At 42.2% G+C, this 20,277-nt stretch overlaps 1 protein-coding gene across 4 annotated transcripts in view; it reads right to left on the bottom strand.

Moving 5' to 3' along the window:
• Positions 1-19,955, bottom strand: part of LOC142767250 (85/88 kDa calcium-independent phospholipase A2-like) — a 35,628-nt gene extending 15,673 nt beyond the window's left edge. Inside the window, exons 1-11 of one of the 4 annotated variants that reach the window (XM_075868539.1) lie at positions 19,815-19,955; positions 19,391-19,476; positions 17,505-17,671; positions 13,892-14,107; positions 12,502-12,679; positions 10,714-10,892; positions 9,853-9,949; positions 8,300-8,482; positions 5,815-5,859; positions 4,112-4,159; positions 510-762 (exon numbers count right to left, since the gene is read on the bottom strand). In XM_075868539.1, the coding sequence (XP_075724654.1) occupies positions 510-762; positions 4,112-4,159; positions 5,815-5,859; positions 8,300-8,482; positions 9,853-9,949; positions 10,714-10,892; positions 12,502-12,679; positions 13,892-14,107; positions 17,505-17,671; positions 19,391-19,456 (1,432 nt within the window). In that variant the 5' untranslated portion in view covers positions 19,457-19,476; positions 19,815-19,955. The remainder of the gene's footprint in view (positions 1-509; positions 763-4,111; positions 4,160-5,814; positions 5,860-8,299; positions 8,483-9,852; positions 9,950-10,713; positions 10,893-12,501; positions 12,680-13,891; positions 14,108-17,504; positions 17,672-19,390; positions 19,477-19,814) is intronic. The other 3 variants (XM_075868541.1, XM_075868540.1, XM_075868542.1) reach the window with 3 other exon arrangements.
• Positions 19,956-20,277: the final 322 nt, after the last annotated feature.

Genomic DNA, 20,277 nt, shown 5'->3' with positions numbered 1-20,277 from the left:
GTGGCCGTGTGTTCTTTTTAAACTTTTCGAAACTGTATTTTAATTTTTAATGCCTTGCCTTGTAAGGTTGTCGTTTCCTGGCCTTTCTATGTTTAACAATATTTGCAGTACAGCGCCTGTGTTGTGCATACTTTCCAACTCTCACGACTTGTCTGGGAGACTTCCAAGTTTTGTGCAATCGTCCTAATTATATGGGCACGGCCATAAATACCCTGAAAGACAATGCTAATGCCACCGTAAAGAAGAATATGATAACTAAGGACATATGTTCCAAAATTTTATGATCCTGTGCAGAAATGCTCAAGTCACTTTCGCCTCAGTGCGTTGCCCCCACACCCACTCCCTCCCACTTTATGAATCCCTCTAATTTAGAGGTCACCAAGCTGGCAGCTCTGGTTGCGTGTGAACTTATTTGTCCTTATCTCTTAATTTTCTGCAGCCATTTTCGGATCAAAGGCATGTTTGAATGCATTCCTCGAAACATCATTATCAACAGAAGTGCCACTCACAGCGAGGTGTCCGTATGAAGTCCGGTTTGTCAGGCGGCACGCCGTCGAAGGTGCCCGTCGGACTGCATCCGTCACTGCAGCCACGGTCCTGCTCGCAGCGGTGGGCCCCGACTGCATGCAGAGTGTACAGTACGACGTCCTTCTTGTTCAGCTTAGACGTAGCCGCTAGGTGACGCGCCGTCTCGCCCTTCTGATTCCGCTGGTTCACATCCGCCCCGAACACAATCAGAGCGTGAATCAGCGAAACGTCACTCTGCGAGAACAGAGGGCAAGTGGCCGTCAGGTCAATGCCCCCTTTTATGCCTTAGTTGCCTCACCAAACACAAAATGATGATTGATATGTGGGGTTTAACGTCCCAAAACCACCATTTGATTATGAGAGACGCCGTAGTGGAGGGCTACGGAAATTTAGACCACCTGGGGTTCTTTAACGTGCACCCAAATCTGAGCACACGGGCCTACAACATTTCCGCCTCCATTGGAAATGCAGCCGCCGCAGCCGGGATTCGAACCCGCGCCCTGCGGGTCAGCAGCCGAGTACCTTAGCCACTAGACCACCGCGGCGGGGCTCACCAAACACAAAAAGCGACCATCAACGTCAATATGAGCGTTGCAAAAAAAAAAATCACAATGTGATGATGTCATCGTGACAGCACAGATCGCCAAAATTTGTGACATCGTGACATTCATTAAAGTGATATGCTGGTCCAGTTAGTGCAACATATTGTAGGCTGTATGAGGAGTGGAAAACAGCAGGAGTAGAAGGAAAGAATGTGAAGGGACAGAAGTACCATACCTTGGTTTTAAAATACTATACATTCTATACAACACTTCAAGAGCAAGATTATGCCTAAACTGAGAGAGAGTTGCAGAATAAATAAACATATCAGAACAATCTCTAATGATGACTGTACGAAAGAAAACAAGAATGGATGTTTCAAAGCCACTTTTGAACAGAAGTTAGAGTATGGTGAGAAATTTGTGACCAAAACCCCAACTTGACATGACTCACTCATGAATTTTCACCATGAGCTCAGCACTGCTTACATTGTGATCATTACTATAACTGTGCGTACAAAGCAGGACGATTTAAGCACAACTTGTACATACATGACCTGCTAGGACCTATCATTTCAGCAATAGCAAGCTTCCTGATGTTTACTGAGAAGACAGGCCTCACACACAGACATGACAGACCTCACACAGACTTACCAGTGTGAGCCACAAGCATTGTAACAAATCACACAGACAGGTACAAATAACTGAATGTACCCAAAAGCAGTTGTGTGCAGCACTGTGACAAACGTGCAGACATATCGTTTTTTCAGTAAGTTGACTGTGCTAAATAAAGACAAAAAAGGGAAGCCTTCTTTGTAGCACTGATATTTCATACTTGATAGTTACTAGACATTTATGACTTGCATTCTTCTTTGTGTTTCTCAAAATCTATCAAACAGTGCTTAACCATCCCTTTTAAATTGTAGAACATTATACTACACGTATATGATAACAGATTTTCTGACTTTTACATGGCTTTGTACTTTTTTTTTACAAGTACTTTATTTTCATTTTCTCTTACAATAATTCATATACAGATATCTGGACCAATAGCCTGGGAAGGCTAGTATCCGGCCCAGCATTGATAATATACATACAGGTCAATGCAGTCTAACATATAGGTTTACAATTACATATTATAACAGACAAATGAACAATGGTTTCTACGAAGTGCACCGGATTAGTGTTAGCAGATAGGTTAAAGGTCCTGATTTGCAAGAAAAAAGAATTTACTACACTGCTTAAAGTTACGTGCAGTTATAACCACTAAAGGTAGAACGTTCCAGACTTTAGTTTCATTGAGTTCAATCACTCTTTCACCGTATACATTATTACATTTAGATAAGTTTAGATTGCCTTGCAGCGCGTGTCTTGTACTGTGCGTCGGAAAACACAACACGTTACGAGATATAGGAAAAATCAGTGCACATAATCTTATTAACTGAAATTGAAATTTTATGATTACACAGAGCTGCAAGCAATAACACTTGCTGTGTCTGGAAAATGTCGTGAATTCTATAATTGCCACTGTTAGGATTAATTATTTTCAGTGCCCTTTCCTGTAATTGTTGTAAAGGTTGTGGGTATGTCTTGTAAGTTACACCCCATGATTCTAAACAATAACGGATATGGCTATGGCAAAATGCATAATATAAAGATTTGAGTATTTCATGGGAAAACAATTGCCGTGCTTCAATGAGGTGACAACATTCGCACGCAACCTTCCTGCACACGCTCTAAATATGCGCTTTCCGATGTATATGTTGGTCGAAAATCATGCCCAGATATTTAAATGTGTCTACTTTTTGTATAGGGCTATTGTTTAAGCCAATACTTATGCGACTGGTATCAACATTATTTCTCCTCGAGCGAAAAACTACATATTTAGCTTTATTGCTATTTAGGGTTAGTTAGAGTTAGATATAAGCACGAGGAAATGCTTACTAAATCATCCATCACTTCTATTTGCAGTGCTGAGAGTGAGTCACCTGTGAATAATAAAGCTGTGTCATCCGCGTACATTAGCGCGTGAGAGTTGTGTAGAGCATTGGGGAGGTTATTAATGTATATTGCAAATAACACTGGTCCCAGCACTGATCCTTGTGGGACTCCACAAGTGACTGTGCTGAATGCTGATTAATAGTCGCCCATTACTACCCTTTGCTTCTGTGAGAATAAACAGCTGCAAAAGAATTCAAGGGAATTGTTCGTGACACCGTAACTTTTTAATTTTTGCAGTAATATAGAGTGAGAAACAGTATCAAACGTCTACCTGTAATACCTGTTTTCTGAATATCTGATAATGTTTACCATATTGCTTTGGTTACCAATTTTGTTTACAATTTAACATGACATAACATATTTATCTAGAACCTTCCCCTATGTAGTACAACATATAAAGCATATTAGGGGTATTTATTAATATAAATTTAAAACGATGTGCATTAGCTCTATCTTTTTGAGGTAACAAAGGTAATACAAATCATTTTTATATATTCACTGCTTCCACCAGCAATATAGTGAAAAGATAATTTTGAAAGGCAAAGCAAATCCTCAGCCCAGTCATGCAACGGCTAGCATTGCAAATCGCATTATTGTATCAGCGAGACCAAAACAATACTCTCAGCAGCATGTCACTATTTTCTTGCAATTTTAGTGGTAAATTTACAGTGGTCAAGTAACTGGATGCATTGTAAATATAAGCTATCATTGTACAAACTGGAATATGCTAAATGAGCAATGTTCAGAAAATAGCCTTGACATTTACGCTGCTCCTAGTTGCGTATGTTTTTACTTACTACATTTTTACTCATCATTTGCTACTCATAAATCAGAGGGGTTCTTTGAGAACTACTCCTGCATAAAAAAAACAGCATAACAATGTTAGTTATGATGTTATAACCAACGCCAGCTTACGAACTCAGTGGTTCCTCAAGTATTTGCTTGGGAACAAAACCAATGCTTTCCTGTCGTGCACAAGTTGCGGCTTTCACAAAGCCACAAATTGGCGATGTGTACTTACGTCCAGGCTTTCGTTTTCTCACCTTTGGAGACTCAGCCTTCTGCCGAGCCTTCTTGTTGCCCTTAACAACCTGACCAACATCGCGCAAAGACGAAAGTTGCAAGTAAAAAAATTGTTTACCGAAGAGAGCAGTGCCCTAATATCACCAACCATCATTATAACAGTCACAGGTATATCAAATTCAAAAGGGATCGTAAAATAGTTCAATGTATCGAGCTATAATTACAAAGTACACTAAGCTGACACTGTGGGAATTTGCTGATTTATGCCCTCAGGGCCGTGTTGAAGGCATGAATGTGTATTGATGCATTGTTCATCAATGCCACCTCTTCTAATGCAAGTATTGGTGCGGTAAGCCTTCTGCATTCTTCAAAGAGCATGGCTGTTCAACCACCGCTGGTGGCATGCTTCACTGCTAACTGTGCAGATCTCTCCACTGATAGCATGTTTCACTGTCTTATACAGTTCTGTCACTGTGAAGATTATTAAATTAAATTCATGACTGAGCACAAATCCTTCTGTATTTGAAGCAATCTGTATTCTGAGACAGATTTAATTCTTTACTTTCCACAGTTTGCGCTACCCTTCCAATTCATTGCCCCGTCTGACAGCGGCTTCAAAAATGGTACCGATTTATCAGCAAGAATATTTGTAATGACACACGATGTAGCTGTGATCCAGTTAGAATAGGTGGTGCTACCAACCTACCCAACCTAATCTATCGTAAGCTAACTTTTTACAGAACATAGAGTTCTCAGTAAATACACTGGAGGGAACTGTGTCGCTATTGTCTATGGGAGCTGCAACGCATGGCACTTCTGCGAGCATAGAAATGATGGGTAGTCCACAGTTTTGCCGTCTTGGTACTTTAGGTTTCGTCTGGCTTCGCATGGCTTGAAGCTCCTTTATCATGAAACAACAATCAGCAATAGTTTATCACTACCTTAATTTTTTAGGCTTACCTATTCAAATTCGGCTATAATGTTCAAAAGGGTTTGTCCTTTTCTTCAAAACAAAACCGAAACACAGTAATGAACAAAGTCGCAAGTGCGATTTGCTGCCCGCAAGTACGATGACTAGGCAAGGCTGCGTACTACCCATCATTCCCACGGTCGCCGAACGACGGCAGCGCTAGAGTACGCTCTAATTAATATTAGAATACTCTATGATATAGAAGTGCAATGCGGCATTCAATATACTGAATGAGGATGTGATCGGGGGTTTGATTTATGCTATGCTTTTGCTTGGTACTTCCAAGGGGATGATATATTCTGGTTTAATAGTAATTGAATGACGTTCATAGATTAACAGAGACTTCGATCTTGGACGTATTGCAACTACCAGTTTTTTGTGAGTTAGATTGGTTGTTCTTTTCTAAACTCTTGTTCAATCAAATGCAATGAGATTCACAGCCTCAAACTTTGGGAACCACTGTTATGCTTCAAGGCTGAATCAATCCAGAATATTCGCACACACCTACTCGGCTTGTCTGACCACTTCACAGCGCAATTGTTTGTACTACCCCGAACAAACTCAGCGAAACATTACTTCATGCAAGAGCAACAGCAAGCCCTTTTCATAGAGTTTCTAACCTATTAACCATAAGAACAAACTGGCGCATGCTACAGTGCCATTATCCATAGGGAGGTGTCTCTAATTGTACTGCACAGCCGCTGGATGTCAGTATCGAGGTACACCTAATTAAAGCACATGCACCTAACTCACCTGCTCGAGAAATATAGACCAGTTTTCATGGTTGGGGACCGCCACCTAAGGCGGAAGAGACGAAAACAGATGTTGCGTCGCGTCTGTTCACTCTCTCAAAGAATGGCTTACTAATATGGTCATGTTTACAGTAAGAACTGCCTTCACGAAAAAACATTAAATACCATGCACTACACAAGACATCAGCTGCAACATAAGAATTACCAGTGTAACAACACTCTATACAGCACATCGTATCACACAGTCATAACAAAACGCATTATCAAAGTACTATAGTACAGTATACTTACAGGTTACTGCTTTGTGCCATAGAATCTGTCTGCTGTAGAAATGGTCTTAAAACAGCACCATCATTCTAGACATTATTAGATGGACTGGACAAGTTGTTCGATTAGGGCAACCTTTAAAAGTAACATTTGATGATGTTTTCTTATAAGAATTATATGTACACCACTTCAACTGTCCTACCCCTAATTATTGCTGCATATTTGTGGTTTGCCAGCAACCAACACACTGTATCTCCTCCAGCGACAATTGTACACTACGGAGGCATGTCAGGCACTGCGTGTTTCGTCGAACAGCTTTAAACACAGCATGCACATTCTTGTAGGCTTCTCGAGTAGACAACTAGCAGTCGTTTAACTCTTTGTGCTGCGTGTTTCTGCGTGTTTCTCTACATTGCTGGAGACACTACCACATTTGATGATCATTCGACGCTTGGGTGTGCGCTCCAAGACCAACATCAAAAGCATTTTCCTTTGCTAGAAAAAAAAAGCATGCATTTTGGGCTTAATATTTGATTTTTTTTTTTGTGCAAGAATTCAAGCTGCCATATAGTGAAATAATTAAAAATATATTTATGTGCTAATTAACATTATATACTCAAACTTCCATGAAACAGTATATCCCTTCATTTTCTTTCGTGATATGTAACGCTGAGTGCCTTGAAATTGTGCTATACGAATTTAACAAGGCTCCAGTGTAGGGAGCTGAAACATCTTTCAATTTTTTGCATTTTACCTTTGTCGGCTTTTTTGTTTTATTCCACTATGTTTGTCCTTGACCAGACAAGATTCTATCGGAATCTTGACTATTTGCAGACACTGCATCATAATTCGCACCTGTGTCCTTCCCTTGTCTTACGTAGGTGCCTTTAGAGCTTACATAAGTTATGAATTAAAGATATATGCATTATGGGCAGAAACAGTGCACAAACTCACGGGACGAAGAGAAGAGACACAAACAAGCGCTGTTTTTTTTTTAGATACAAACAGCGCTTGTTTGTGTCTCTTCTCTTCGTCCCGTGAGTTTGTGCACTGTTTCTGCCCATAATGTATCACCAACTAGCCCAACTTTCAGTCTTGCTTCAGATATATGCAGCCAAGTTCATGGAGCCATAATGTGCTAGTGAATGCCAGAATGCATTACTAGTTATTGACTATTCACAATAACTGCTGTTATATATAGTACTAATAACTTAGTGAATAAAGGGTGTGGATCAGGGCATCTTCATCTCACCAGTAATTTATTAAGCAAAAGAAATGGACTTGTGCCGACCACGTAATGCATAGTACAGACAACTGCGGTCAGTTACAGCAAGGAAATGGTTATTGAGGGTTGTTCTGCAGCTGAGAATGACAGAGCGTCAGATAAAGCAACCTAATTCGGATGCTCACATGAATAAAATGGCTCTGGCTCACACCGGATAGGGTAAACTGGAGATCACTGAATCTTTTGTCCCGAAGTGGACATTAAAAATATATAGGCCCAGAATGATGGTGATGACCGTAACATCTCAACTACTTCGAGCTCAGTGAGAAAACGCACCTTGCAACAGCAGACACTGCTATCACCATATGTCAGCCAAGTCTCGCAGCTGTGTGCGGCTGAAAGAGTTTCCAAGCTGACTACACAGTTGCCATTGTCTCAGGCACCTTCTTTTTATACAGAGGCCTGTGCTCACTCTCTTCAGAGCTATAGTCGCCTGCGGTTTGACGTTGAACAGCGGGTAGCATACTATTGGCTAATGGCCAGCATAAAGCCAGAGCCACGTTGAAATCGGATGCGCTTCTTGCCACACGGTGCTGCCGTGTGCCGGCGCTGTGCTTCATAGTGTGTACTGCTACACTGCTAACATTACACAGTGAGCCACACAGGAATTTCAATGGGGGAGAGTGATCGCGTTTCATCACGCATGCTCAAGGTCACATGACACGCACTGACGTAGCTTATTTCCCAAGTGGCATCTCTTATTAGCTTTCAGAGAGCCCGTCGAGATGACAGAAGAAAGACGGCACTCAAAGGGTGACACACATCTGCACTGAACTTGTTTGTCATGAACTCGAGAAATTTTTGTGGCAATTAATTCATAAGGCAATAGACTGCAATACTTAGGTTATTCAACAATTAGGAAATTGGTTCTTGGCTTGTTTAGCGGATAAATCCCTTTGATAAGTGAGACAAACTGGGAACAGGCAACACGCACCCGCACAGCTACGTGCAACGGCGAGTCGCCGTCACTACCGATGGCGTTGACATTGGCGCCGTGGCTGAGCAGGCTGATGACGCAGCTGAGGCGGCCTCTGGCAACCATGATGTGCAGCGCCGTGTTTCCCTGGAAGTTCTTGGCATCCAGGTCACAGCCAAGCTCAATCATGGTCTCCAAGCACTGCACAAATTGTGAAGGGGCACGCTTTTTGGTTTTGGCAACTGCGGGCGCCATGAGTTCACCACACATGTTGCCATTGCCAAACAAAAGCTGCAACGTCCAACTATAAAGGGGTACTGACACCAGTTTTCGATGATAAGCTTACTCTGCTCTGCAAATCTACCGAAAACAAGGACAGCTTTGAGCGAGTGCTAAGCTCATTAACTGCCGATAGGATATTTCATTTTTACATTAAAGTCAATTTTCACATGGCAGAGCAACTGATGTCAACACTTTAACATCAATGTCACTTCGCTGGCAACTTCAAGCCCAGTATGACTAGTTTCTGTTAAATCAGGTACCCAAAGATGCAATACAGCTGCTTGCGCATCATCGAAAAAATTCAGAATGGCCACTTGCGTGTCGTCAACATAGCCATGGAGTGGTGTGGCCATAGAAACGTCATATCTAGTGCAAGCATGTGATACAAAGCTTACAGCCAAGTTGCGACAATGGGGTACAGTAGGGAACCGAAACAAGCTTTTTGAAAGCATATGGTAATCACTTTTTCAGGAGACACTCACGCTTACTAACCCCAGTTTCCAACAGCAGGTAGAATGTTGCAGAAGCGTTCAAGAAGTTCAGCCAAGGCATTTGTGAATACGGTATGTGCATTTTGTGCTTGGCTTCCGTCGTCATTAAAGCTTGGGTAAGGTGAACCCGAGCCTGTTTGTGATGTATTGCAGCGGGATGCAAATGAAACACCGAAAAATAGGTTCATGTGAATAGTGAATTTTAGGTTCACAGTGAGATCAAAGCAAATAGCAATTAGGCTGAATAATTTTCTAATGGAATTTGAATAGTATATATTGCATAGTATAAAAATAAATTGGCGTATTATCATGACCCAACTACAGTAGACTCTCACTTTAAATGGAACCTGAAGGGACCAGGAAAATACGTTCCGTTTAACAGGAGTTCTGTTTAATGAGAGATGAACATGAGTGGAAAATACAAGAACAAAACCAATCTTGTCAGAAGCACCTGTTTTGTTTAAACAGCAATTCCATTCAACATATTTCAGTTTACTGCAAGTCTACTGTAATGTGCACAATATTTTTTAAAACTGAAACAAGGAGCGCTCATGTGTGGCAAGCCTCTTTTCCGTTTTCGTCTTTTGCACTTCCACCAGGTATCATGGGTACCCCTTCGGGGCTTTCTCAAAATTTTTGTGTATAATTGAGAGCATAAGGCATTCTGAAATATTCGAATTTACGAATAGCACCTAATGACTCAAAGACTGAACCAAATATGGTACAGTTCGATCCATTATTACAAACCTTTCAACATTCTCGCACCCCCGCGTTTTATGACACAAGTGATGTACTCACCTGTGTGGTTTTTGCCCAGTGGAGGGGGGTGCCACCGTGCTTCATGTCCTCAATCTGGAAATTGTGGACGTTCTGCTCGACGTTGTCTCGCCCGAGGCTGAAATAGTAAGTGAAAGTGTACACTTAAAATATGCAGTTCACAAAGCCGTGGAGATACAACTGTCAACAGGAGTGTACAGGTTGCTTTGCGCTTCCACTCTAATTGTCATGTGGCTGTGTGGCTATTCTGGAGAATGAACAAAAGAAGGCGAATCCTTCTTGAGCGACTCGTTCCTACGGTTCACTTTGATTATCCCACTACGTGTTTCCATCTGTCGGCACGCATCTTCATACTCATGGGATCCAAACATGCCATAAATCAGCAAAAAATGTAGAGCTCGCTCAACTCACTCATGAAATATGTTTTTCACTTGAGGTTCGCTGAAATTTGCCAAAAATTTTTCTCAGCCAGACTCACTCGGCCTCAAACCCGCGTATCTGATACTCACCTGGAGTCCCTGAGACTTGGCCTTATGGCGTGATCCAAGTACGAGTGAGTCGACTCATGATCTATGCTTGCAACCTTTGAATTACTCATTCAATGCTCTACCAATTGAGCTATGATAGAAGGCATCTGCCCGTCCAGTTCGTTGGGTATTTCTGTATGTGTAATCGCTGGTAGTGTTAGCCAACGCCACTCGTAAGCAAGGCATGTAAAGCACTCTCCACAGAAAGTAATATGAAAGTCAAAAGAACTGCAGCGTGAAATGTCCAATGTGAAATGTCTACGATCACACTATGTGTGTCGCTTTAGATGCATTGCCCGGCCACGTGCACACTTTCACGTCAGGAGGCTATCGTGCGTTTTGTCGGCCCACTTACCACGTGCTGTTGTTTCGATCGGCCAGGTTAACAGAGGCAGAGTTGACGTCTGCGCCTTCTTTCAACAACTCACGCACGCACTCGGGCTTGTCCGTGAGACAGGCTAGCTGGAGAGGGGTGTAGCCATCGTTGTTGACCTGATTGATGACAGCAACTGGGGCAGGCCTTGAACCCAGCGCCTGCACAGTGTCCGCCATGTCGGCACTTTTACTAAATAAAAACCAACAAGTAACACTGTTGGTCAGCGTTGCAGGGACACGCGCTGCATGGTGAGACTTAGAGCATAAAAACACCTGTCCTGTGTCTTCTCCTCTGTATCTGATTTTCCATGCGCTAAGTCTTGCCATGAATGGCAGTGACTTCTTACTTTTTCAAGCGAATTTCAGAGCGATAAATGCACCACTTTAGAGCAGACATAAGCATACTCGGAGTAGAAAATGCTAATTTGGTGCAGCTACTTGTGTCTAAAAAGCATATGCCGTATAACTCTTCAAGTTTAAAGTATCACAAGAAGAGTCTCACAAATATTGCTATTTATTATGAAAGCTATTTCACAGACAACAATCAATGTAAATGGCAAGAAATTAACAATGAAAAAGGTTGTTGGCTATTGAATGCATTGTGCAATGAGCCAGATATGTAAAGTACCAGTAGTTATGGTAGAAATGAGATCAGAGTCGATAAAGGTGTATGCAGGCATGCAGGGACAATAGGTCATAGATTTTAACCTTCTTTTAAGGCTCGTGAGTTAGTAATACAGTTAAAATTCTTTATCTACTTATCTGGCTTAATGTTTCTTATCACTTTCATATGCGAATTATGATCCTCTACCGAAAAATGTGCCAAATTTGCATGGCATGATTCCAAGGCACTCAGAATTACATTGAAGAACGAAAATGAAGGATCTTTCCAATTTGTGCGAGTTTCATTAATTAATCTTAAATAGCATGTAATTAAGTATCTAATAATTATTTATTCCATCAGCGTCAATTTTTGCATTACAAATTAATATTGGGCCCAAGTGCAAGCACAGTTTTTTTTTTTGTAGCATTCATTTCAAGCAAACAAAAAAATTCTTTTCACATGGATGATCCTGGAACGCGGCACGTCGACTGGTCGTCGAACATGGTAATGTCACCAGCAAAGTGATCCTCTGCAGTGTTACGCAGCATAAAAAAGCTAAATAACCGATATTTGTCCACTCAGGAAGCCTGCACGAATGTGAATACTGCGTTTCAAGCCATTTGAATAAACACACGGTGTGTGACGTGCCTCTAAATTTGATGGGTAGAATTGTACACGCTGCCGCTGAATGGGTTATTTTAATGTTCCTTACACTTGAAGTTCTTTATCTGCCTGTGACACGAAACGATTCAGCCACCCGCTCAAATTTTAAGCACTTGCTGAATGCCCCCATTTTGAACTGGTGGCTGCGTTCATGCTTGAAAGCATAGTCGATCAAAAAGCAAATATTACGCATATTTGAGGAGCAACATCAATACATAAGTACTAGGTGGTGTGTTTCTTTACTATAAAATACATAGACACGCAGTTCTGATGGCCCTAGTGTTTTTTGTGCTGGAAATGTTACTCTATGCACGAAAGAAGGCCGACAGAAGACTATCATCTTTTGGCGACATTTGCAGCGAAGTACGTGAATACGCAGCCAATCTTTTCGTATCTATCTGTTACGACGCCGCCAATGACGACGATGCCGCTCAACACAAGAACGGCACCTAAGAGTGGCACTCTAAAGTTACAGTTCGGAGCAACGGCACACTCACACACCTTGATGAGTTCCTTGGTGGTAACAGCTGCAGCATGGTAGATGGTATCGCCGTTGTGGTCTGTCAGGTCGAGTGGAGCGTCCATAGACATGAGGACTTGAACTGAATTGAGCTTCTGGGCGCGCACTGCTACGTGCAGGGGCGTTGACAGGGTGTCTTGGGCACTCTCCGATATTTGCCTGAAATAAAAAAACGAGGTAACTGTGAAATCCTAGCTGTAGGTCCTATGTAGGTGTTCGCCACTGTAGCACATTAGGGTGATATGGTAGGGTAAATCGACCTACAAAACGATTTTTAAAATTTTTGTTACTAAATATAACACACACTGTGAGGGAAAAAACTGTGAAGTGGCAAGAATACAGGAATGCTCGAAGCCCTTTGAAAATGGTGCCAACACTTCCACACAAATGTGAGAGCTGTTAACATGTTGTTTTCCGCCATTGCTTTTGGGTGTGTGCATTTTCGTTATAATATCACTAGATCACTTATATTGTATATTTCCACCTCTATTAATTTTCGTAAGTATTTTTCGACAAGGAATGCTTTTGTAGTGTAGTCACTGGTTTACATTGTGTGCACTTTCTGCACGTGTTTTTAAAGTGTTCTTTTCTTGCAACCAGTTTTTCAGAAATTTTAGAAACTCAATGTACCTTATTTAAAAAAAAAATATCTGAATGATTGTGCTGAAATTTTTTCAGATTATACTCAAGTAATTACTTTCAAATCGCCTGCACCTAAATCTTTGAACAACTGTGCGTTGCAATTTGGAAGAAATGATTCACTGAAAAGTTTACTTTAATACACATGAGAAGGATACTTTTTTTGCGACTGAATGTAGCAATCAATTTCATTATGTAGGCATTACTGCCACTAACATGGAACTACTGGGCAATATTTCACGATCATACCCTATCTTGTTCCACCGAAAAGGCACATTTATTTTTACATCCCAGACTGAAACTTAGTACTCAAATGCCAGAAAAGTAAAGAAGGCTGCTGTGTAAAAAAGTTACTCAGAGTGAAAGTGAGATTTCAGGGTAAACTATGGAACAGCTCCTGGAATACAAAGATGAAACCAAGCCAACCCATTTACCCCACCATACCCCCTTCAGATGATGACAAGGTATCCTAATGAAGCAATACAGTTGATGAGGGTAGTAATGCCGGCTTGTTGCTTTGTCATACTTTTAGGAGTTGAACCCAAAAGAACACAAGGACAAAAGAACTAACACCAGTGTGTGCATAAGCTCATTTTTTTGTCCTTGGCATTTATTGGCGTTCAACCCCTAAATGTTATAAAGCAAGACCACTTCCAAAGAGTTGTGCGATGCAACTCTCCAGAGGTAATAAGTTAGGACTGTGCCCCAGAGTACACAGAACTGCCTGCATACGCGGCCACTCGAGAATTCTTGAAGCACTCGACGAGTCCCAGGTGGGCGGCCAGGTGTGCCAGGTTCCAGGTGGGGTTTGAGCGCACCAGTTGGACCACCTCCTGCACCAGCTCCTTGGTGAGCAAGTCGGGCACACACTCGAGCATCAGGGGCAGCTTGTCCTTGAGCAGCATGAAGCACAACTGGGCCGCCACTTGGTCCTTGGTACGCAGGAGGCTGAAAACAAGCACGGCGGCAGTAGTGTTAGGTGCGAAGCACCTTGGGGTCTTGGCTCGTTGGCGCCTAGTGTCGTCGCGGTATGTGATGTATTCACAGTCCGTCATAAATGGGCATGCGTCGCAAAATGGGTAAATGCCACTACTCGTTGCCGACCCACTAAAAATGTCCCCGACAAACAGCTCACGACATTTCTCTACGTGTGGTCAGGAACTGAAACTGGCATGTAGGGAAGGAGGAGGGTAAGCTGCATTTCGACGCAGTTCTTCGACAACTTCAGTTGAGCCGAAACACGCTTTCCTGCACACCCATTGGCACCAGCTTGGCACAACTAGTGCCCCATCAAAGAAACCTCTCTCAAAACACTGCATGCTGAGTGGGTGGAGCCCTCCCCTACATGCTACAGCCCTGCGCAGTTTGTTGCTTCTGGAGTGAACCTAAATAGGCCCGTTGTTACATGATGTTAGTTCAGTGCCCCTGCCTGCCTGTTCTTTCACTTACACAAAGGCCTTTTGACCTAGAGGACGAAGGAAGATGGAAGCTTGAAGAAACTAAATATTCATAAACAAGAGGAGGGGTCACTGGGGCCAACACTTTGACAAGCAGATTTGTCTTCTTCGAGGCTGTAACTAGCCTTGAAGCGGCATCCTCGAAGAAGACAAGTCCACTAGTCAATACCCCGGCTCCAGCGACACTCCACGTTCACACATTTTTCATGTCTTCTATAAAAACCTTGAGGTGATCTTGGAACCCTAAGCAATATTTTTCTGCAATTACATTAGGTCCCACACAACGAAGATGCAGGTTGCTGGTGAAAAAATGAATACACAGAGATGGTACCAAGTATCGATCGCGTCTTGTTTTTTGTATACTGATAGCCCTAACAATAGCAGAAAAAAGGTGAGACATTTGAAAAAGTGAAAACACTAAAAGCAATAGTGAGGCTGTTGACTTCCGATACTTTTGTCGCAACATGTTCGCAAAGCTTTCCTTACCAATCCCTAGGTTCAGGATATGGCATTTGTATTTCGTGCACTCCACAAGACCAATGATGACTTTTCTATATTACACTATGAAAAGAGAGATTAAATTTTCCCATTATAAAGCATTATACATGGTTTCTAACTGTTACGCAAATGCACGCTGTATTACTTAAGACTCCCAGTCACATGGAATGCATGCCCATTCACGTCAGTGCCTTTCCTTTGTGAGCACCTACTGCAGCAATAATGTTGCAGTAGTGCTCACAAAGGAAAGGCACTGATTTTCACTACTGCAGCAAAAACGCTCAAGTAGCGAACAAAAAGGCTGCACATAAGTCGAATCAACGATGATTCTGTGTCACTAACAAGGTTCCCATCAATTTTCACCAACAGTGCCACAGGTCTTCCAGATGTGCTGGTTTCCAAGTGAAGCCCGATTCACAATGCACATGCCTTATAGCAAGCATTGATCACTTCCGCATGCAGGAACCTTCGAAGTCCTACCCTTCGATAAGCATTGAAAATACTAGCTGAGCAAGTAAGAACAGCCTTCAGAATGTGGCAAATGGTGAAAAATTTTGATGAAAAGACTCCATAAAGATGTAGTGTAAGGTAGTCGCAAGTAAACCAAGAAAGTCATCAAAAGGCCCTGCAAAGTAACTACTTTGTTTCTGTTACCTGTCAGCGCAACTAATATACCAGTACATATGAAAATGTGGTTCCCTTTACAAGTGTGCATTGTTAGTGAAAGGAAAGCCAAAGTATCTGAAATTGTAGTGGGCAACATGAAAGAGGTTTACAAAGACAATGTGGACGTTTCCTGTAGTCGTCTCATACGTTTATCAACATATTAAAGGGTACTGACACAAAAATTTCAATGTGGTGTCCTTTTGCTGCAATATATTTCTGGAGGTGTACTAGTCGTAATATGGCACATCACTTGCTGCAGCCTGCCACAGATAATTAATTACAGTTTGTCCATTACTGACCATTCTCCGTTTTGAATTGGAAGAGATACTAGAATGACAAGCCACCGTGTGAAAATAACTCCATCTAGCATGTGAAACGGCACACTGAACTGTGACGTACTTCCGTGCTAACTGCATAGTCTTTCGCATGCGACATGTGCAGCACGATGCCAATGCCATCATCGTCACCTCATGGCTAAGACTTCATTGAGACTTTCGCACGGTCTCCCCGAAAGGACTGGCAACCAGCTGCCAAATAGTAGCCTGCTGGCTACTGTTTGCTGGCTACTAATTGTGCAATGGCGACTGTGACTTTATGATTTAGTTGGGCATCCCGGATCTCAGCCGCAGTGGTGATGTCACGGAAGCTTTCGGGTCACATTGCATGATGTCAAAGTCACGAGGTGCAGCATATAACGCTGAATCAGGCATGCAAACTTCAAATTTCATATAAATTACATGCCTTCTAAGCTGTATTCGCTGTTCAGATCTGGTAGATGATACACTCAAACCTCAATATAATGAGCCCGGATATAACAAATTATTGGTTTTAACGAAGTAAATGAAGAATAACTCTGTCATAACTACAGTGCTGCGGATATATGTTTATAACAAATTTTCGGATATAATGACATATTTTTGTGGGAGGAGTGACTTTGGTATAAGGAGGTATGAGTGTATATGCATATTCATGGGAATTGTGCAAGCTACCTCACCTGCAAAGTTTTGTGTCAGTACCTCTTTTAGCTATTAACATGTATGAACTAGTTCACACTGCATAACTAATTTCTAAAATCTGTGATTTGACAATATGACATTACAAATGACATGTGTAAACTGCGTTTTACTACCCCTTCATTCACCTGAAGCAAGGTGTGCAACCTTTCCATCATTAAGTAAACATTATGAAAGGTGTAAATTCCCATTTGCAGGAACACAACCAGATAGTGCAGAAACAGAAAGCTTTCATGCAATTCACAGTTCACAATTCGGATGGGCTCCCACTTTTGAGGATGAAAGATTTTTAGTCAGATGTAAACAGGAGAATGCATGCATAATCCTGAAGCTGCAGTCATCACAAGAAGCCACTGCATTGGCAAGCCTTCTATTACTTTGGATGACAAAGTAATCCATTACCTGGATTCTTTTACACGTGTTACCTCCTCATAATTCTGCTCAATCTTTTTGCTTTTTTCTTAGTTTTTGTTTATACTAACACTGGCTTGTAGAGTGGTCATGTATGCGATATCTCGTTTTCCTTTTTAATGTTCCTTGCAATAAAGGTTAGTTGGAAGTCAGCAGAAGTCCTTGTACGTGATATGTTTTTTGTGTCCCTTCTGTACTTTCTGTACTGTTTACACAAGAATTTGATCTAGGTCGCCGCACAATTAGACAAACAAGGCTTTTTGCTCAGTAATGTGGTTAAATAAGCGTTTATGCAATCACCTGAAGGCTGCATGAGGGGATCGTGTGATGTCTTTGTGAAGCACCACATCGTACGAGGCCGAGTCCTCGGTCACGGGTGTGCTGGGCGGGTACTGGTAGAGCACCAGTGAGTCTTCTCGGGCAAGGATGTTGCAGAGGGCATACTCGTCCGGTTTCACCTCTAGCACCTGTGCTCAGCATGGAGGCATTGTCCACACAACACAAACCCCTTCAAGCATTGCAAATGTCAAAATAATAGACAAAATGCCAAAGCACCAATGAAGATAATCAAAGAAAATAGATGTTATCCACGAACTCATGGCTCAAGGTTTTCAAAAAAAGTTTCCCAGGTGACAAAAAAAACTGTCCTTATCAAGATGCTTCAAGACGATGACTAATGCATCCTCGTCACTGCAATTTACTAGCAAGTAGAATAACTAATACGGTAGTGCAACCAAAGGAACCCTTAAGCACTCTACCCTCTCTACCAGGGACTGTCAAGTAACTGATATGAATCCCTCGTTGGGCCATTACTAGAATACGCCTCAATGGTACAGTCACCCTACACTGCACTTGACATAAATGAGCTTAAAGCTACACAAAACAATACCATTCATTTTCCACCGATATGAACGCAATTTTTCTCATTCATTTCATGCGTGCACTTTCTGGCTAGAGCCCCTGGCTCGTCCCAAGTGATACGCTTGAGCGTACCACTTGGCTGCCTAGGATTGTACATAGGCACAGTTGCATTCAAGCTCAGATTTCTTTCTCAAATCTTGGCCGGTGCAGATTTTTTGTAAAATGGAAGCTTCATTTTCGAGTAATCCATGCAGATTTTTTTGTAGCTTCACACTGAAAACAGATTGATGACGGTCGCTGCCTTTCATGAGCATCACTGCACTTTCCATGTTTCCTGCAAGTTATTTGTGACAAAGACAATATGTCACTAAAATCTTGAAACACTTCTTAGTAAGCATTCTATTGCAAGTTGAAATAAAATATGTGGACTTTGATATTATGTAAAAATGTTAGAGTTAGATAGACGGCCGAGTGTTTGCTCTGAGTGTGCTACCATGTATCTCATTCACTTCTTTCACTGTATTTTGCAATGTATCACATCAGGCATATTTTTCAAGAGGGCCGACAGGAAATTGCACGTCTCTTGAGTTGCTAGTCCCGTTTGTGGTGTCTTGACTTATTTCTAGCTGATATCCATGTTTGCATGCCCTGTTTTTTATATATTTTAATAAAAGTCCCATTGAAGAAGCAAGAATTCTTGACCTGTACTACAGCAGTGGATTCTTTGTGTCATTCTGAGCATTAAAAAAAATGCTGCACAAGTAAACTTTCAGTGGAATCAATTAGCTGCTACCCACGAAAGGTGACCCGTGAATTAAAGTGTCGAAAATCATCTCGGTACTGTAGAATTTTTCAAGTGACACATAGTACAAAGTCCTTCTCCTGGCCATAACGTAAGGCTGTGTTCGCTCATGATGTGCTTCTCATAGTCAGATGCCTTGCCAAATCCAGTGCAAGTACAATCAGTTATGCTTCTTACTTCTTCAGCATACCATTTTCACGTGAATAGAACAAAACCATTCATTCTGTCAAGCCGTAATGTGGTAGGGTGCGACAACTCTGCTTTGGAAATTGAATATACATCAGACTACGCAGCTGTTTAACTAGAAATATTCAATTTCTGTTTGTTTTTGCCGTCATGGGATGTGTCAGTGAAACTTTAGAGCATCGCACTTCTACAATCACTCGGAACCGGCGATACGCAGCTAACTTTTTTTCTTCTTTTGTCAACTTTGCAACGACCTCGGTATATACATACGATCGTGCCTTCTACGCGAGCAAAAAAAAAAAAAAAACGGCGATCATAGAAAGCGATGCATTCTCGCCTTGTTGGGCTCTGGCTCCATGCGATTGGACCTCAGATTGTCCAGAAATCCACGCAGGAAGGCCATGCCTCGAGGTGGACTGTTATCTGCAAGGCACAAATATCACGTAACCGCATCAAAGTGAAGCGGGAATGAACACGACGTAGGCACGCTAGGCGAAGATCGAACAGTCACTTTAGCGGCGGCGAGTTTTTCCGCCAGCGGCCGTACATTCGCAAAAGCGAAACACAACGCGCGACTCTGAGGTCATCGGCGATCACCACACGCAACACAAATGACGTTTCAGGCGGGCAGGCGGTGATGAAAGAAGGCGACCGAACGAGTTCATGCAGACGATGCGCGAGAAAGCGAATTTGGGAACGCAGCGTGGTCAGGTTTCCTGGGGCATGCATAAATGCGCAGGGGGACTTTCTGAAGGACTTACTTTGTCAAATCCGCTGCTTCATACAGTCGGAGATAGGTGCGCGAAACACTGCAGAACGAGATTAACGCTGAGAATTTACACATACGTTAGCCGTGTTCGAATGTCAACTCGGGCAGGCGGCGGCTCTGCCCGAGCGTCACTAGGCCGTGACGTCATCTTCACGCGTTCACGCGTATTCGCCTTTCGCTCTGGGCTGGGCTCATGAAGGAAACATTTCGGTTTCGGTTTCGCTTTTCTTTTTTTTTTTTTGTTAGCCCATATTTTCCGTCTCGGTTCTTTGTCTTCGTGCGGTGCTTTTCAATTAGCGCGTGCTGAAAAATAATTGCTCAACTCATCTTAGAGGCGTGTTGACGCAGAATAAAGACGCTACAATTAATGCTAAATTATCATTTTCTAATTTTCCACTCTATTCTAGCTCCCGACGTGAATTTTCCCCGAGAGCTGTGCATCGTGAATTTCCGAT

This window comes from Rhipicephalus microplus, chromosome 7 (genome assembly GCF_043290135.1).
Source record: "Rhipicephalus microplus isolate Deutch F79 chromosome 7, USDA_Rmic, whole genome shotgun sequence".
Taxonomy (NCBI): domain Eukaryota; kingdom Metazoa; phylum Arthropoda; class Arachnida; order Ixodida; family Ixodidae; genus Rhipicephalus; species Rhipicephalus microplus.
Note: the sequence above shows the minus strand (reverse complement) of the source record. Positions and strands in the feature narration are given on the sequence as shown.